The sequence below is a fragment of the Astatotilapia calliptera genome, chromosome 12 (genome assembly GCF_900246225.1).
Source record: "Astatotilapia calliptera chromosome 12, fAstCal1.2, whole genome shotgun sequence".
In the NCBI taxonomy this organism is placed as follows: Eukaryota; Metazoa; Chordata; class Actinopteri; order Cichliformes; family Cichlidae; genus Astatotilapia; species Astatotilapia calliptera.
Genome location: NC_039313.1, coordinates 17,923,536 through 17,941,628, shown reverse-complemented (window position 1 = coordinate 17,941,628; position 18,093 = coordinate 17,923,536). Strand labels below are relative to the sequence as shown.

General features: G+C 43.2%; 1 protein-coding gene across 1 annotated transcript in view; it reads left to right on the top strand.

Moving 5' to 3' along the window:
* Window positions 1-1,767: 1,767 nt before the first annotated feature.
* Window positions 1,768-18,093, top strand: part of osbp2b (oxysterol binding protein 2b) — a 54,771-nt gene continuing 38,445 nt past the window's right edge. The window contains exons 1-2 of the mRNA XM_026188562.1: window positions 1,768-2,409; window positions 8,293-8,501. Of these exons, the coding sequence (XP_026044347.1) occupies window positions 2,252-2,409; window positions 8,293-8,501 (367 nt within the window). The 5' untranslated portion in view covers window positions 1,768-2,251. The remainder of the gene's footprint in view (window positions 2,410-8,292; window positions 8,502-18,093) is intronic.

Sequence of the window (18,093 nt, the reverse complement as noted above, 5' to 3'; positions counted from 1 at the left end):
GGAGTGAGCCGGTGTGTACCCGGACGCCCACCCCCAGACACAAAGAACCACCAACGCACCGACACCTGAGGGAGTCCGCCACTGGCAGGGGAAGTGGCGGGTGGAGATAGGCCTCCAAACCTTGGAGGGCCTGAGATGTCCCCAGAGAGGTGGCGTCTGATACCCAACCTGACATATAGACACAGACAGGCACACACAGACACAAACATCCATTCCCACCCTCATGCTCTCATGTGCACTTACTCCACACTCAACCAACATGGAGACAGACATAAAGAGACGCTGTACACACGATCACACTCCCCAAGCGTACTCTACGAACCGGGTCTAGGTACCCTTGCCCCTGGAGGGGGGAACTGCACCCAGACCCAGGTGGTGTTACCCTTTTCCCTGCGGTGGGGAGAGGCAGACCGCCCCGACTCCGCAGCAGCAGGGAGGCCCCACACTCCAGACCGCAGCTGGACGGCCAACTCCTCCTAGCCCCCCCGCTCCAGCAGGCCGCAGAGAACGGGGGTGAGAGAAGACTCCAAACCTCCCTCCACCCGCTCATTGTAGTGTTGATGCATGTGTGTTCTAAGGTGCAATTAAAACCCAGGAGGGCATGGAGCTACCTGCCAAGGAGCAGCAGGTAAGCGCATAGTCCCCCTTTTTTTTCTCCTTGTGTTTTTCATGGCTTCACCACATTAGGATCAATTCTACAACATTGCCATCTTGTGGTAAAGCGATGTTATCAGGAACCACATCAGAAGCATCAAACACACTTCCAGTTACTGGATTTTTGCTCGAACATGTGTCTGACGCCCCCCCCCCCCCCCCCCCCACACACACACACACACACACTAGTTTTAACCAACTCAGTTCATTTAAGGTGGCATTGTGATGATATATCCAGTCTAGATGGACTGAAAATTCACTGAATAAATGTTTCTGTACTGTAAAAGGAGGCCTGCTGTACTGAAAGACATGCGTTTTCCAAGAGGGACCTGACTAAATACAACACATAACAATATGACAAGTAAAGAAAGACATACACCTGACATTCAGTACACACAGTTGAACACAAACATGCAAATCATATAACAGATAAATAACAGATCATTACAAAAGCAGTCACACTGACCAAAAGAGCTATTCTCTCGCTCCTTTAAAGTGGACATTGTCATCTCCTTCTGTAGGATATTATTCCAGGAAACAGAGGCCACAGCTTTACAAGCCTTTCCCCTTTATTCCATTCGGACTCTGGGGACAAACATTTGTATAACATTGTGAAAGCGTAGACTTATGCTCGTTGTACTGGTGATGGTGGGTGGAAAAAATGATTATTTGGTTCTATCTGTGGCCCTGTTTATTGTGCATATATATCACGATCCCATTTAGGTGACAGCATAATACAAACTAAAAGAATAAAATGACACAGGTTACCCTGGGCAGTCCGGGGATTTAAGATTAAGTAATAACACAGCAAACCCCCAAAGAGCAGGCAGTAGCTCTGGGGCAGGCTTTCTTAGTCATGTGGTTTATTTGTTACTTCAAATGCAGATTGCCCTACACTCAATGTGTTTTTTCACAAGTAAAAGGGTGCCAAAAGTGTCTCACCCTGATGTGCACCGGTACCACTGATTTATTAGGACCTGGATTATAAGCAAAGGCACAGGCTGGATTAATAACACTGATGATTAACTTGGTTTGTCTGCCCTACTCAATCTGACAGCATCAGATCAGAATTCAGGAGCCAAAACCGCATGTCAAATGTTTAGGAATGTTTAGATAACAACGTCACGTGGTGCGGGGCTGAATTATAGACTTGAATTGATAGAGCGGACACTCCCCCTCAGTGCAACCCCCTCAATGAGTGGCCGGGGTAGCGGCCGCCCTCTCCCTAAAATTGGTGCCACAAACTGTTTATCGCTGTCGTAATGTAAGTAATTTAGTTTGATGGCAGCCTTGTCAGGTTACGCTGAGACCATGTAAGGGCTCTCCCTTCTATCCAGCCCAGCTCTGTGCTCTGAATCCTCTGCAGTCTGCATCAGCAAAGTGTCTTGGCATCACTTCTCGTTCTTCCTCCGGTGTCCATTCCGGCGTCATGTGAAGGGGTTTACGGTGGTTTCTCTCGTCCTACACCGGACCCTCTTCCGTCGATCTCATTTGTCAGTGACAAGGTCCTCGCCCTGGTGGACCATCTGGGGCTAGTGTCCCTGTCTCCGCTGCTCCCGGTTTATCCAGCACTCTGTGGCGTGCGGCGGAGCCGAGGATGAGCGAGCAAGGGAAGGGCTCGGCATCCGCCTCTGTCGCGGCCCCGGCACCTGGGTCGGATACTTACAAAGGCTGGCTTTTTAAATGGACCAATTATCTGAAAGGCTACCAGCGGCGGTGGTTTGTCCTCAGCAATGGCCTGCTGTCATATTACAGGTAAATATCGCACGCATGGCGTGTATGTTTCCTCCTCCCTCCCCCTGGAAAATGTAAACGCCACTTGTGCTCACATTTCTGTGTCGGCGCGTCACTACAGCTGGCTGCCTCAGCTGTTTAGCAGCAGGCTAGAGCTAGCTACCGGAGCTGTGACGGAGGAGAAAGTCAGGATTTTCTTTAAAAGACAGCTGGGCGCGGAGAGACAGTGACACAGACGGGGACATATAGGGCAGCTAGTCCTTTAAATAAGTGGGAAATCATGTCACGGCAGGCGCAGACGTTAGCCAGCACACCAAGCTAGCACGATAGCCTCCTGTCATCAGCTGTCAGGCGGCTGCAGATCCAGCTGTCCGCCCGGGGAGACCGACACGACAGGGTGCCCGGCCGCTTTTAACACACATTTAATAACCCTTCGCCCTGAATACTTCTTTTTATGTGACTTTCACCGTCTCAAATACCTTCGCCACATGACCGCCACGTTACTTTTCAGAGTGCATTCATTCATTGCATCACGGTCACGTTACTGAGCCCAGCCACTTAGTATGATCGCCGTAATGGGATACTGTGCGAGAGAAGGTCGCTATCGTTTATCCGTCTGTCCTCGCTCCTATCGCACAGCCAGGTAGCTGCGAGCTAGTGTTAGCTGTAGTAGCACCTGTGGATCAGGTGCTTTCTCCGCGGGAGTCATGTTTCCGCAGGTGCAGGTGTTCAAGCTCATACATGAGCTCTCTGAATGGATCGTAAAGCACGCCAGCTCCTAGGCTTATTTCAGTTAGTAACGTGGATTTATACTATAGCACTTCAATTTAAAGCCAGTCAGAATCAACAAATCTCCTTGGCAACAGCAATGAGAATTACAGACTTGCTTCAATTAAGTTTATGTTATTTTATATAAAGCCAAATCAAAAGAACAGTCGCCTCAAATCACTTTATATCATAAGCTAAAGACCCTACAATAATAGAGAAACGCCCCAATCATATGACCTTTTATGAGCAAACACTTGGTGACAGCGAGAAGGAAAAACCTCCTTTTGGCAGGAAGGAACATCAGGCAGAACCAGACTCTGGAACAAAGCTGTACCTGCTTTGTGTGACATAATCTTCACAGCTTTCCCCCTAAACCTCTTTGATATACTGACAAAGATGGTGGGACAGAGGCAGAAAGCCAGATCTTGAGCTGCTGTTTGGTCATGCAAAATTAGTTGATTTTCACTTTCACTGCTTGGCTGTTGCATGTTTAACCTGTTTGTTTGCTACTGCTGCTGCTTTTGTCAACACTGAAACACCCTGCATTATTTGATGTACACAGACGGTTTCAGCAGTTTGTACGTCATACTGAGGCCTGTCATGTTACCGAAGCATTTATATCAGTGGGATCTTTTGGTCATAGTGTTTTCCAGCAACAGATGTTCGCCCTGTCTCTGACCCAGTTTCCCTAATTAAAGAGTGAAGGTGCACCTAATGGCATTAACCTTCCTCTGCTCACCATGCTGCGAGTCAAAGCCTTGACTGTGAAGTTTAAATGCTTTCACAGTTTAGATGGCTCTAGCATGATGTGTTAATGCACTCTGTAATTGCTTGCAGCCATAAAATAATGCAAATCATAAGTTGATCCCTCTGGGTTAATGTCTTTTTCAAATGTCATCTTTAATTGGGAGGTTAGAGTGCTTGTTTAAAGGGTCCCCTGCGAACCGTCTGTGTACATCAAATAACGCGGCGAATGCTCATCAGTACGATTTTGCCTCCCCGGGCTGTGAAGCAAACTTCTGACTCACGATGTTTTCCTGCAGCTCCAAAACTAAAAATGGAGATTGAATAGGGAGCTTTCTCTACTCTGTGTGCTGGCAGAAACACAATCAAATCTCTTTTCAGACCATTTCATGCCACACTTTCTGAAACAGACTCTTTGTCTTTTCGTGCCAGCGGGGTTATTTGACAGAGGTGTGGTAGATGCGGCCCCACACCTGCCCGTGCTTGTGGTGAAAGGAAAGATGCCTGTTGCCTCTACCCTCTATTAATAGTCCATTATGTTGTAAGGTGACTGCTGTCCCCGGAGTAAAGGTAGCCCGTCGACATCTGAGCACAGAGGCAGCGAAGCGAACGAGCTGTCCCCTCCACTGCTGTCTTCCTGGCAGACCACACTGTGCGTGTCTGACGTCAGGCTTTGTGTTGCGCCTTCTCTGGCTGACTGTCTGCGCTTCTTTTGTGAGTGAAGTAAAGGGGAAACAGTCAGTCAAATGTGACAACGTGTTAGGTTAAAGTGTTTTCTGACTGTTTTTTGTCTTTAGGTTGAAGCATCAGAAGAAAGACGATGTCACTTTGCATCAGCGTGTTATCTGATTTAATGGAAATACAATTCACAACACATTAAACCGTGTCACACACTTTAAAGCAAAGACAACTTTCATCAAACCTCATGTAGCCTGTCCTGCATTTAATCATTTTTGCTTTGTTTAATAATTCGCAGGGTCCACCCGCCCCCTTTAAAAAGGGTACTTTGTATTTGTGATAAATCAGTACTGACAGACGTGGCAATTAAGACTAGTCAATGCCCCCAAAGGTTTCCTTTCATTCAGGCCTGCTGTTGATAAAGCAGCGGGTTGGTTCTTTGAGCTGGTGCTGCGACACAACTGCTGGGTTATAAGAAACGGTTCGTGGGCTGACTGACGCACTCAGTACTTGCTCCTGGTAAATTACAATGAGTTTTATAGAGATTCAACAGGGCGGTAGTTATTGATTGGTTAAGGCTGTGACACTGCGGCTCTGTCTGGCTTTTATTTCAGCCTCAGAAATATCAGGAGATATTTCCCTTCTTTTCTCAATGAACTTCTTTAAAAAAAAAAAGATGCATAATTGACTATTCCTCACAGTTTTAATACTCTCACCTCTTATAGTATATCCAGCTTGGTGTGTTAGGGAAGATTACAGGGTATTAAAGCTTTGAGTGCTATTGGAGCTGCTGTATCAGTAAATCCAGCCTTGCTCTTCATACTAGACCAGGCCTTCCATGTTTCCTTCTCAGCTGCGGGAGAGTAACTAGATAGTATCAATTTAAATGCTCGGTGGGGGGGCGGCACCTCTTGCGTCCCTTTGGAAAGTCAGGTTTTGGCGTTACAGCTCACACCTCTCAGCTCCTGGGAGGCGGGGAGGGAGCGGGGAAACTGGCCAACCTTCGGCCCAGCTGGAGGGTAAAGCCTGGCCTGAATCCTGTTTACTATTCCGACACATCAGCAGAGTGGCTGGAACAAGAGATGTTGCTGCGCTGATCTAATCTTGTTAATGGGCTCGTTTTCTGGTATTTGCACCAGGCTAAAGAGTGTACATCTCTTAGTGTGTGTGTTTGTTTGTGTGTTTATGTCAAGCTGAGGGCAGCACAGTGATGTTGAAGAGATCAGGGGGTCTGGCCACATTTTCATTATCTCATTGTTTTGGTTTTTCAGCAGGTCATGTCACACCATCCGTGCTGCAGTGTCATTGCTTTTGGTTTCCTTATCTTTCTTTTCTTTCATTAGCATGACATAGTCGCCGGCTTCTTCCCTGTCTTGTGATGGGCCCGCAGCCAGAATAACAAACTTGTGTACTGTGCGTTCTCATGCTCAGGGTACTCCCTTGCCTTCTTCTGTGTGCCTCTTCATGCTTACGGCCGTCTGTTCTGTGTTCTTCACTGGTTGTTGTTTTGTCATTACATGCTCCAGATCGGTGGATTTGTGTTTTATGAGGATTTGTGCGCAGGGGACCGACAGGTAAAGCACTGCATTTCTCTCCTGGCTGAGCGCAACATGCAGGACCCCTCGCTTACCCGCAGCAGCAGCCCACATTCACCTTCCCCCTATCCCCTCTGCTAGTGCCTTAATGCCTCCGTGGTTCTTTTCGCTCTTTCCCAGCTTCTTTTTTAGTTTCCTTGACTGTATGATTTCATGGCCTTTGCATGGCCTCACCTCCCCATAGGGCAGAAGCGATCAGTGTGGCTTCTCATCTTACTCATCAGCAGCACATTCCCTTTGTTGACCCACTTAAATCCGGCACTCTGCAGCTGAGCTCGGCTGAAATCTGGGCTGTTCAGGATTGCCGGCTGCCCCTCCGCGCTGCTTCGCATGGCCACAGTGCGGTGTTGTCTGCGCAACTGATGTGCACCGAGTGCCAGAGGAAGGGTACACTGAACCGCTTGTTCTGGACTGGCATTATAACAAGACTTGACTTCAGCCTGGAGAAGCTGTATAGGGGAAGCCACTGCCTGGCAGAACTTTTAAATACACTTCAAACTCTCACTCAACAAGGCGGCAACCACCTTGTTAGTGTCAGCTGAGGCCGGAACTGTTGGGGAGCTTAGTGCTGCTGAGAGGCAGCTGCTTGTGGCAGGGAGAGCTCACTGAGGATGGATGAAAGGATGTTAGGACCCACAGACAAATTCACATGATTGCACGGGTGCGTCAAAGGGGCCGTTTCCAAGGGTATGAGCAGGCAGACATGTGACATAGAGGGCTGAGCATCTCTTTGTTTCATTTGACACAACCTCTGCACTTCACAAGAGCGAGTGGAGCATATGATTTTGCTGATTAGTTGCTGCTCCCCGGTTGAGGCTGTTAATCGGCAAAATCAGCAGTCTGTGGTCGGGCTGAAAACCTGCTTCAAAAGGCCACGAGGGTCTACCCATGCCCTGCAGTTCAGTTCACTTAACTGTGACAAAATGTCAGGCAGACAGTTTTCAAATGCAGAATGTTAAGTGCATAGTTTTTGTAGAGTTTTTTTCTTTTCAGTTATTAAAAAAAACTAGTTGTATTTAAACGAACCTCATTGAAATGGATTTTCCTTTTAATTCAGTTCAATTTGATTTCATTTATATAGCACCAAATCACAACAACAGTCATCTGAAGACACTTTATATTGTAAGGTAAAGACCCCAGAGAAAACACCAACAATCAGATGACCCCCCTATTAGCAAACACTTGGCAACAGTGGGAAGGAAAAACTCCCTTTAACAGGAAGAAACCTCTGGCAGAACCAGACTCAGGGAGGGGCAGACATCTGCTGTGGTCAGCTGGGGGTATTTTCTGTATTTGCCTGTTACATATTTTCATTCAGCCACACTAAAGGAAAGTATCAAAACATGTAAAGGATGTATGTTTTTCAGCATAAAACTACTGAAATAACTAATGTTTGCATAGACTTCTATTAAGTACAGTTTTTTTTTTGTTTTTTTTTGTTTTTTTGTTTTTGCTTTACTTATATGCAGAGCAATTGCGTTGATGTGCCCCTCCCACCCGCAAAGGCCCATTTTGAGCTAGAAACAGCCCTGGAGTACACTTTTGTCAAAGATTTACACAATACATATAGTCATCAACTCATACAACCCACTGTTCCCTTTACCCTTTGTTCTAATCTCTCGTCCTGCTGCTTTGGTTCTGTCTCCCTACTATCGCTCTGTCATTTTTACCTCCTCTCACACTCTGTTCTCTCTTTGTTCACACTGTTCTTCATTGTTTGCCTGTGTTCGCTCAGACAAAGGCCTTGTTATGCGCAACAGTTGGACTTACAGGCTACTCAGATACCCACAATTCAACACACTCGCAGCAGGGGCAGTCAGGTCACGCTGAGTGAATCAGGAGCTCCATTTGTATGCAGGTGTAATTTCATGTATAAGGTTGTGTTTATTGAGTGAAATAATGTGAACAGTCCTGAAAACTGACTGACACGATCACCGTGGATACCTCCCTGCTTGTTCTTAGTGGCCACATGCCTCTTCCACTCTCCTACTTGCACCCCTGCTGTAATGGATATGAACATGAATTTACAGTGTTAGGATTGAATGATGTGATTGTAAGACAGGGGAAAAATAAAACAAAACAAGTTTTCAGCTTTTTCTACTTGGCGTTTTGTTTGCAGGACACAGGCAGAGATGGCCCACACGTGCCGAGGAACTATAAACCTTGCAACTGCACACATCGACACAGAGGACGCCTGCAATATTGTGCTGAGCAGCGGCGGCCGCACTTACCATCTGAAGGCCAGCACAGAAGTGGAGCGGCAGAGATGGGTCACGGCACTGGAGTTGGCCAAAGCTAAAGCAATCCGGATGATGAACGATCAGTCTGGTAAGGACAGATGTAGTAACCGGCTGCCTAAATAGAAAAATAGCTCTGCAACACATAAATTGTGGGCAAGATGGCTGTGAGCTGGTGGTGCAAGGTGTTACTGGTCAGAATCCGATAAATAACAAGCTGGACTGAGTCAGTTTGAGCAAAAAGAACAGTGTGCCTTTGTCTTGTTTATCTCAGGTGATTTCACTACTGGTTAAGCAGAGTTCTGCACAGTTTTTAGGCCAGTCTAGAAATTTGGATATATCTGTTTTTGTTCCTGGTCCCCGGTGTCCAGTGCTATTTGATATTCATCACAGCTGTCCTGCTTCTTTAATGTCATTCACATTCCGTTATGAGCCAGGAGAGGGCAGCGCTGTCTGCTCACTCAACAAACTGGAGTATGCTAATAAGACTGTGAGAACCAAGCTTCCATTCAACCTCCTGTCAGCAGAACACTCTCCTTTCCAAGGGGACTTATTCTTGTGTGCTTGTATTAAAGGTTTCTGGTCAAAGGCTGTGGGAAAAGTCGAGGAGAGCCGTTTTTCTTCACGTTTCACCCTGGCATCGTCCCAGAGCCTCTCTGCCTGGATGTTTTGTTTTGCAGACAGGGCCTAGAGAGACTGAGACAGGCTATATATTGCTCTGGCCTCCATTTGAAAGTCAGATCACTAAATATAGACTTGGGCAGGAGGGGGATGTGAGAGCTTTTCAGCTCATCACTTCCAGTAAGCAGGACAGGAATGCTTGTATATTTGTATTTTGAAAAGGTTAGGCTATTGAACAGCTTGGCTGTGTGTGTTTGCGTGTGCGTGCATTTTTGGTGACCAGTTCCATTATGCTGATGTCCAGCTAAAGCTTTTGTGCCACTGCAGTTTGATCTCCTTTATTTTCTTCACAGAACATGACCTTCTTTGTGTATTTAACCAGTTTTGCTCAGCTTGGTTTCCCTGGTGTCTCATTGGTAGTTCATAATCCAGAGCGGGTGACATAGACACAAAGCAGTTTCCATTTAATGGGGATTTTTGAAAAAATACTATGCAGGAAAGGTTTGTAAGACACAATGTGATTTTTATTTTTTTATATATGAAGTTGAGACAAGCTTCGATAGGTGTGACACATTTACAATTGCAGTGTAAAGGCTGTTTTAAAGAGATATTTGTAAAACACTAGCAACGTTTTTATTTATAGAGGAATATGAAAGGTATTATAAAAACATCCATGTAACCCTGAAGCATTTTACTACATATTTTACTCTAATGTAATTATACAAATAGTAGATTTTCTCATTTAAAATGGAGGCAATCAAAATGACAGTGATGGCACATGGACTGGTTCTCACAAGATCAAGATCCTGAACCCCAAACTGCCCCCATGCATCCATCAGTGTGTGAGCGATGAAGCACTCACTGTATGATTATGTGAATAAATGCCATGAGTGGCTTACAGTGTTGTAAAATGTTTTGAGTAGTCTAAGACTAAGAAAGTGCCATATATTGCCAGTCCATTTATATACACACGCACAAAATCAAAGAGGCACACACTGCGACTTTTTAATCCATAGTGTGTCCCAAACTCCTAAAATGCTGCATCCTACAGCTCCCATAGTGCAACACAGCATTCTTTTTGTGCCTCTTCAGCAAAGTCCTTTTAAATTCAAGCAGCCAAACAGCTCTGGTCATTTATTTGGCCAGTTATTTTTGAATTAACTTTAATTTCAACGCACATTAGGATACAAAAACTGCATATAGTCCACTTAAAAAGTTTGCTGACTTTGCCCCAAAGAAGTTTTTAAAGACGTTTGTTTCCTACTGTAGAAACGTTTTAACCACCACTTTAACAACACGTCTTGTTTTCACAGGCAGGCTTTAAAAGTCTCAGGTCCAAGCTGACATCACCACAAAGATCCCGTTAGCGGTTATACTTTAAGTCAAAGGCCCATAGAAGGTGTTTAAATAGGCTGTGTAATAATTCAGAATGTATGCTCGTTTTAAAACAGGATGTCACAGGAAAAAAAAAGCACCTGTGTGCGCTGCAGTAGTCACTCAGGGTATGCTGTTGCTTTCATAGCACATGATAGAGAGTGAAACTGTCAGTCTGAGACTTTGTTAAATGGTTCATATACAATCGTAGAGCCTGAAATCAATATTTGCTGCATAAATGCTGTTATTACCTGCCAAACATTAGACTTTGTAACTCGATGATGCAGTGAGTTTGTTTCAATTTAAATATCTGTCAACTTCTGCTGAGTGTATTCATATCGTCTTAACTTGCTGCATGTCAGTCAGGAAAAAGTGTCAACATTATATTTGTGGTGAGTTTTGTTTCCAGCGTAATGCAGAGCATATTGTTCTTTATCCATGAGCAAACATGGATCAGTGACCAGGCGCCTGCATTTACTAACTCGCTCTTCCCTCTCTGTCTCCTCGGGGGAGCCACGAGCACAACATGACTTGCGTGTCAATACAGAGCAGAACTGACAAAGTGAAATCCTTGACGTTGCCTACTGTTACTTTGCTTAGACATGCAGTGCAGTGTAATTTTTAGGCCCTTATTCTTTAGGTCTTCTGTATAATTTACTGGATTTCAAGTCTCTCGCTGTCAGCCGGCAATAAGATTGATCTTGTGTAGACCTGACCTGATCTTTCAGTCAGTTGCCTTAATGAATGCTGGTGTCACTTCTGCTGCTTTTCCATTTGGCTGACTTTTCTCGTGTGCGTATTGTCTTAATTTAGGCTGAGATTGGCTTTCTAACTGAGACTACTTGCTGAAATCTAAGGCATATGAGCTCAGCAGGTGGCAGTGTTTCCCTCACTTCACTGTGACCTCACTCCTGGGTTGCTCTGCCTTGTCTTCACGGCTTGTGAAAGTGGGATCACAGCCTGACACTGCCGAGCCTGTAAATTTAGCACAAGCTATTATTTTTTTTTCTTGATAAATTTTAGTGGATAGTAAAATGGTTTACTGGAAGTTTAAAAAGAAGAAGAGGAATTCACTCTTGTAGTAGTCATCTACTCGGGTGTTTCTCTGAGTGAACTCAGACAGATGCAGATCAGGTTGGCATCGGTATCAGACACCAATCCATCAGGCGTGCAAGAAGATGTGAGTCTGGAGTTTTCAAAAAGCAGTGCATTGATCTGCACTGGGTGTCTAATCTATAAGCAGTACAACTTACTGACTCTGGTGACACATAAACTGGAAGTGGATCAGTTATTTTTCTTTCTGTCCCCTGTTGCATTATCTTTAGTTGCAAAGAGAGAGCTCTGTCCAAGGTCCTGAAGCCTTCAGCATATTTTCAAAGGTGAAGAGAGCACTGATCAAGTATTGCCTTTTAAACATGCTTCTCTCAGTTATTTATTTTCATCAAGATCACCTCTCCCTGCTCCCCACCTCTTGGTGTGAACTGACTACATTGTTTTGTTTTTTTTTTTTAAATTTTTTAACCCTCTTATATTCTCACCATCCCTCGCGCTGTCTGATTTTCCCGCCCCACCCCCTCTCCCTCTCTCTCCCTCTCTCCGTCTTTCCCGGCTCTCTCACTGAGCAGGTTGTGCTGCTTTGCATCCAGGGTTTAGGTCGGAATGGAATAACCATCATCATCTTTCTTCAACTCTCCCCTCTCCACCTGCTCTCTGTTGCTTAAATAATTGTGATTGTCCTGCCAAGTAGTGGGTGATGATACAAGCAGCATAAGGTCTCCCTCCTGTAAGTAAATGGCTTTTCTTCCATTTGTGTTGTCCTCAGGAATCTGTGTGTGTGCACACTCAGACTTGGATATCTGGTTAGGATGATTTAGATCTTGCTGTGTATTTATCATGTGTCAGCTATTGTATTTGTGTTTTTGTTTGTTTTTTGATCATTTGAAGTGATAACTCATCAGTGTGGAACTAGTGGTGGTTTAAGTGTTATTTCTGTGCTTAGTAGGTGACATTGAAGGTGTTTAAGCAGAATGGGGAAATGATTAATATATAATATATAGAAATTGAATAGAAAGCTGTGCATCATTTGACGTTTAGGGTAAATGAACCTTTTAGGGCAGGGAAGGAGACTGATTAGAGGACAGTCATAATGTGTGCAACATCAGCCTACATGGCAGTAAATCTGGACTAGTAATGTGTCTTTGCATCAATAACTTGATGATTTTGTCTAGTATATGATTTTTATTATTATTTTTTTATTGGGAAAAAGTGTTTTTCTTTTTTTTCTTTTTTTTTTCTTTTTTTCTTTTAGCTCTTATGTTAAACATTCACATTTGCTGTTATCACCATAGAGCCAAAAACTACACCTTGACATATTTGGTGAACAAAACACAAAAACAACAAAACAATTTCCCAATTATGCTGCAGCTGCTTCATCTGCAATGAGCTCTAGCCATGAAATGCTACTTTCTGAGCCTGTGAAGGATGTTATGAAATGACAGATGGTGTGCCTATTATCTTCATCAATTAAGTTCTCCTGTGGCTGTGCACTGAATTGCTTCCCCTTGTTTGCCTTGGATGTAGACGGGTGTGCTGGCTGAGGTTGATTTGCAAGATCAGCTCAGTCCCCAAAGACAAGGGAGATGGAGACGGAGAGATCAGAGCTACTTTCAGGCGTGTGACATAACAAACACAACTGAAGCCAGGCTTCACAGCGAGCCTAAAAGCTGTGGTTGTCCAAACAGTCAACCAGGCAGAAATGATACGAGTCTGATAGTCTTTTTCTTTTCTCCTCTGTGTTTTCTGCCATATTTAACTTCCTGTTTCCTTTTCTGTCTGTAATCATTTGTAAAGGTAACAGTATGAAATCAAATCTTTTACTGCCTCACGGTGGATTTAACCTTTCTGCACTCTGGCTTCCTTTCCAGCATGGCCTACATAATGCCGGCCATGCTGACACATTGATTTTGGAGTTAGACGCCACCTGTCTTTTCTCCCACTGATGTGACATTCTCTTTAAGCCCCCACTTTGTGATGTTTTTGTTTTGTTTTTTTTTCACTGTAAACAACCTAAACTGAACGAATCCATTGTCATGCGTTGACTTAAAAATGCATGGCATTGTCTCTTTTTCCTTCCCGTCTTCCTCTGCCACTGTATTTTGAAACAGTTTGTGGTAAACAGTCTCCTTTTTAGGATAATCATGCTGAACGAACTCTGAATCACCCTGCCTGTAGGTGACTGCTGTCTGGAAAGAACAGAGATGGCAATTTACTCTTCTCTTAGTCAGCAGTAAAGATAACTTTTACTGGGCAAACACGTTGCTTTGGGTCCAGATGCTAAATCAGCACGCTTGGTGTTTGAAATTGCTGCTGTTAAACTGAAGCAACCTAAGTCTTGTAAGTGTTAATTTGACACATCTGTATACCTTGGTTGTAACAAGTGGTTACTTGAGTTAATGTTGCCTTCCAAGCATTTTTGCCCAGAGAACTTCCGCTCACTGGTTTCTATTTTTTTCTTATCATTCTCTGTCATGTGGGAAAGTCGCAGGAAATCAGCACTTTATGAAATCCTTAGACCAACCTATCTGGCACCAATAACCACGGCACATTCACAGTGACTTAATTGACCTTTCTTCCCAAATTTGACTCTTCAGTGCCATGACACATTATTTTTACTATTAAACTGAAGCTGATATATCCAAAACTAATACCTAATCATTCCAGTTGCTAGAGTACGATTATGCGCTGTCAACCATCAGTTTAATCTAACCCAGTAATAAAAACCTTGTTCTTTGTGGCCACTTACAGATTACAGCTGAGCAGGGGTGACATAAAGCAGAACGGTAAATACATTTTTTTAAGTCTTTGATTTCTTTATTTATTGATTTGGAGTTTCATTTTCAAGCTTCAATCCTAAACCTACATGATTATCGTTTTTATGAATGTGAAGGTAAGCGATCTGAATGGAAAGACATCTCTGCATTCGACATGAACTCCCATTACAGCAAGCGCTATAATGAGTTATGTATTGCAGCAACATGTTGTAGCACCACAGGACACCATGACAACAACATAGACCTTCAGCAATTTGCAGTCACGAAACAAAAAGAGGAATTTTAGCACAAGTGTATTATTCATTGCACACACGCTGACTCAGTGTTTTGACAGCTTGCGACCTCTGATTTCTCTTTTTTCATTTTTTTCTGTTCTACTGGGAAATAAAGGTATCTGTTTAAAGAGATGTCAGGTCATTCAATGTGATAATAAGTCACTCAAGCTCTGAAATCAACCATTCAAAGAATCTTTTGATTGCTGAAATGTTGCCGGTTTAGAAAGAGTCCTGACCTTAAGCTGATTAAAGTGTACATACAAGACAACCCACGGATAACGCTGAACTGAAACTTGGCTTCTAATGAGCTGTGGTTTCAAAAACCTGACCTGTCAGTAGCCCTGGTCAATAGCCGTTTGACTGAGCGCTATGCTTATTAAGATGGTTCATTATTTATTCTCTGTGTCTGTGCTGGAGGAAGATCCTGGGCAGGAGTATAAAAAATATTTACATATAGATTAAATCAAACACTTAAGTCTAAAATAAGATCCTAAAACTCCAGAGTATTTCATACTTTACACACAGAGACTATCGCGTGTGTGTGTGTGATAGACACACTGAGATAATTACGTAGCCTCTGACAGAAGGTTAGTCCTCTTTGGATAAGATTATCTCTTCAAAATTTTGAATGCATTTCAAGACACGTGTCAAGATATTCTTGAAATAAACCGTGCCTAAAAGTTTAAAGGCACACCATAGATGTACTTGCAGTGTCAACACTAGCATCTGCCATGCAGAGATCATACCTGGAGTTTATTGTCAGTGGGGCTGGATGATTCATTGCCCCAGTGTACCGAGAATCTGCTTTAATTTCACTCTTCTGCGTGGGCCATTCATAGCGTCTGTTTGCAACCGTTAAATCGTTAAAGTGACGTTTGGCCGTCTTACTATAAGGCAGTGCAGGCTGAGACAGGAAGCAATTAGTCTTAACTCTTACATTTGTGGTTAATTAAAGATCTTCCACCTCCTTCGGATGAGTGCGTTATCATCGCTACAGGAGCCTCGGTGCATTAAGAGGTCTTCTTTTGGCTTATATTTCACTAAAGTCAAATTTTGTATTTCCGGTTCTTAAATGTAAGTGGTCTTGTTTCCCCGGCGATGGCGAGGAGGTACAGTGTATCGCACAATGTGGTCCTTTATGTGGCTCAATAACATTTATGTGGCTTCTAGTGCTTCAAATAATCTCATATTCAGCATGAGACTTTTAAAATGCCATCTTACATTTTTCCCACGTTGAAACGACTCTCGCTCTTGAAATGTTTTACTGGTTTTAATGAGCTCTGCGCGTCCAGGCCGTGGAGGCTGTGTGTGTTTGGGTTACTGCTTCCTAATGCAGCAATTAGACTAATGAGACTGTTACTTATGCTCTTTAAACACCATCGTTCGCTTTAGTTTGTCTCTCAGATGCCTTGCCCTTCATCTGTGTGTCCTCCAGGAGAAAATAAACTTTCTCAAAAGAAGATCATTTGATATTTGCACTGAATTTCTGAATGTAAAAAATCTGTTAATAATTGTAATATTTAGCAGCTATTAGTTCGATTCAGGTGCCTATATTAAAATATGTATTTATTATCGTGGATAAATTGGATCTTAGATTGATTTACATCAAGGGTGATGTCAGAAAGCTTAATACTAAGGAAAAAATGCGTTTATGAAGCTGATGCATATCACTCCAAGCCAGCAGAGGGTTGTGCTCTTTTTGCATGGCTAAACTGAACTGCAGTGAAGTAAAGAAATGATGAAGGTTAAGTGTGAAATTAATTGTAGTTTCATGCTTCATTCCCCCCTGAACATGCCCCAAGACACTTAGATGACATTTTTTATTTACAGTCCAACAGTCTTTCCTCGTCAGCACTTCTCTCACCTCACTTACAGCCTCTCTCCTGTTCACTGTTTGTGCTGTTACCAGATATTTCTGCAGAACATCTACAACAAAGGTTTTACAGTAGGGACTAGTAGTGGTTTTAATCAAAGGAATAACTTAGGCCCTGAAATGGACCTATGCTATTCTATAGAAACAATGCACATTTTTCCAATACTAGCCTGGAAAAGTAAACTCTTTGTGAGTCATTAATAACAGTTTGGGCTGTAAAAGATTTTGAACTTGTGGACTGGAGTTTCAGCTGATCGTAAAATTGCATAAAATATGATATAAATACTTTATTTGGGAGTGGTTTTATGCAAATAATCTTTGAAACAATTACACTATAATTAATGAATGTATCCTGTATGTATCAAAATGATAAATTTGGACCCAAGTGCATGGCTTTAATGGGATTATTGATGCAACATCTGAAGTTTCACTGAGGGCTCGCCACAACACAGGGCTCTGAATATTTGATTGGGACAGCTTTTTTTTGTGTTTCCTGACCCAACCCTCTCAGAGTTTTATTGGGATCATTTGCCTGTTAGATAAATATGTTAACCACTACAGTCTGGAGCCGTTGTTAATAGAATGGCTTGATAATTAAACTGGAATTAAATTAAAAAGACAAGCAGTACTGAGAACAAGTAGGCATGCAAAAAGAGCACTGGGTACGTGTATGTCACTGGTAAAGAGGCTCTTAATCCTGAGTTTTCCTTATTGAATCTTTACCTGTATAGTTTGGTGTTAAAAATGTCTGTTGTTTTGGAAGTCAGATGGTGTTGGGGTGTAATTTCCCTTTTGTTCTAAATGACTATTAATATTGCTAAATTATATTATAAAGATATCTGAATAAAGAAACGTTTGAAATCTGTTTGATTCTATTGTCCAGTGAGCCGCAATCTAGGATCAACAATGTCATGATGTAATTATGGTAAAAGTAAATTGATGAATGCAGAAGCAGGATGTCGAAACTGCTTCATGTAGGTGACTTTGATGTACAGCACACTGTGACGCTCACACTGGCAGTAATATTGCAACCTTCACTTTATTTTGAAAAGTCATGGACTGAGGACAGTTATAGTAGCCGAAATCATCCTACAGCATGAATTCCTCTGTGTTGTATAGTGACACTGATAGGAGGTTAGATTTTAGAGTGACTTCATAGTCAGCTGCAAGATGAGCACTTTAATGATTCTGATAAAGGATTATGACATTAACACTGGAGGGATACATCAATCAGTAGAAGTGGAAATGGACATTTTATTGGGGTTATTGCTTTTGACCTTTATGCCCTTGAGTGGTTTCCACAACTATGACACGTCCTTGTGTCTGATCATATGCTTTTTATTTACAAACCCAACACTGTGTTTTGCAATCTCTGCCATTACAATTTGTGAATAATTGTTGCCTTCTGTCATCAAGCTGCCAAAGCATCAGGCAGGCAGTAACAGAGAGGAAACGGTGTATATTGGGCTCAGTTGTGTAGATGACTGCTGGCTGCCGAGTCCTATCTCCTCTCTGCTTCACTCACTCCCTCTCTCCCTCCCTCCATCTTCAGTCTGCACTGCACAGAGAGAAGCATGTGGAGGGGAATTGTAAATGTGCCGAGCTATGGGAAAGTGTGTATGCAGAGTGCACGAGTGTTTCTGAGAGACAGGGACAAGGTATAAGAAAGAGGAATTACAAGCGGGGTGCCCGCTTCGCTCCTGGCATTAT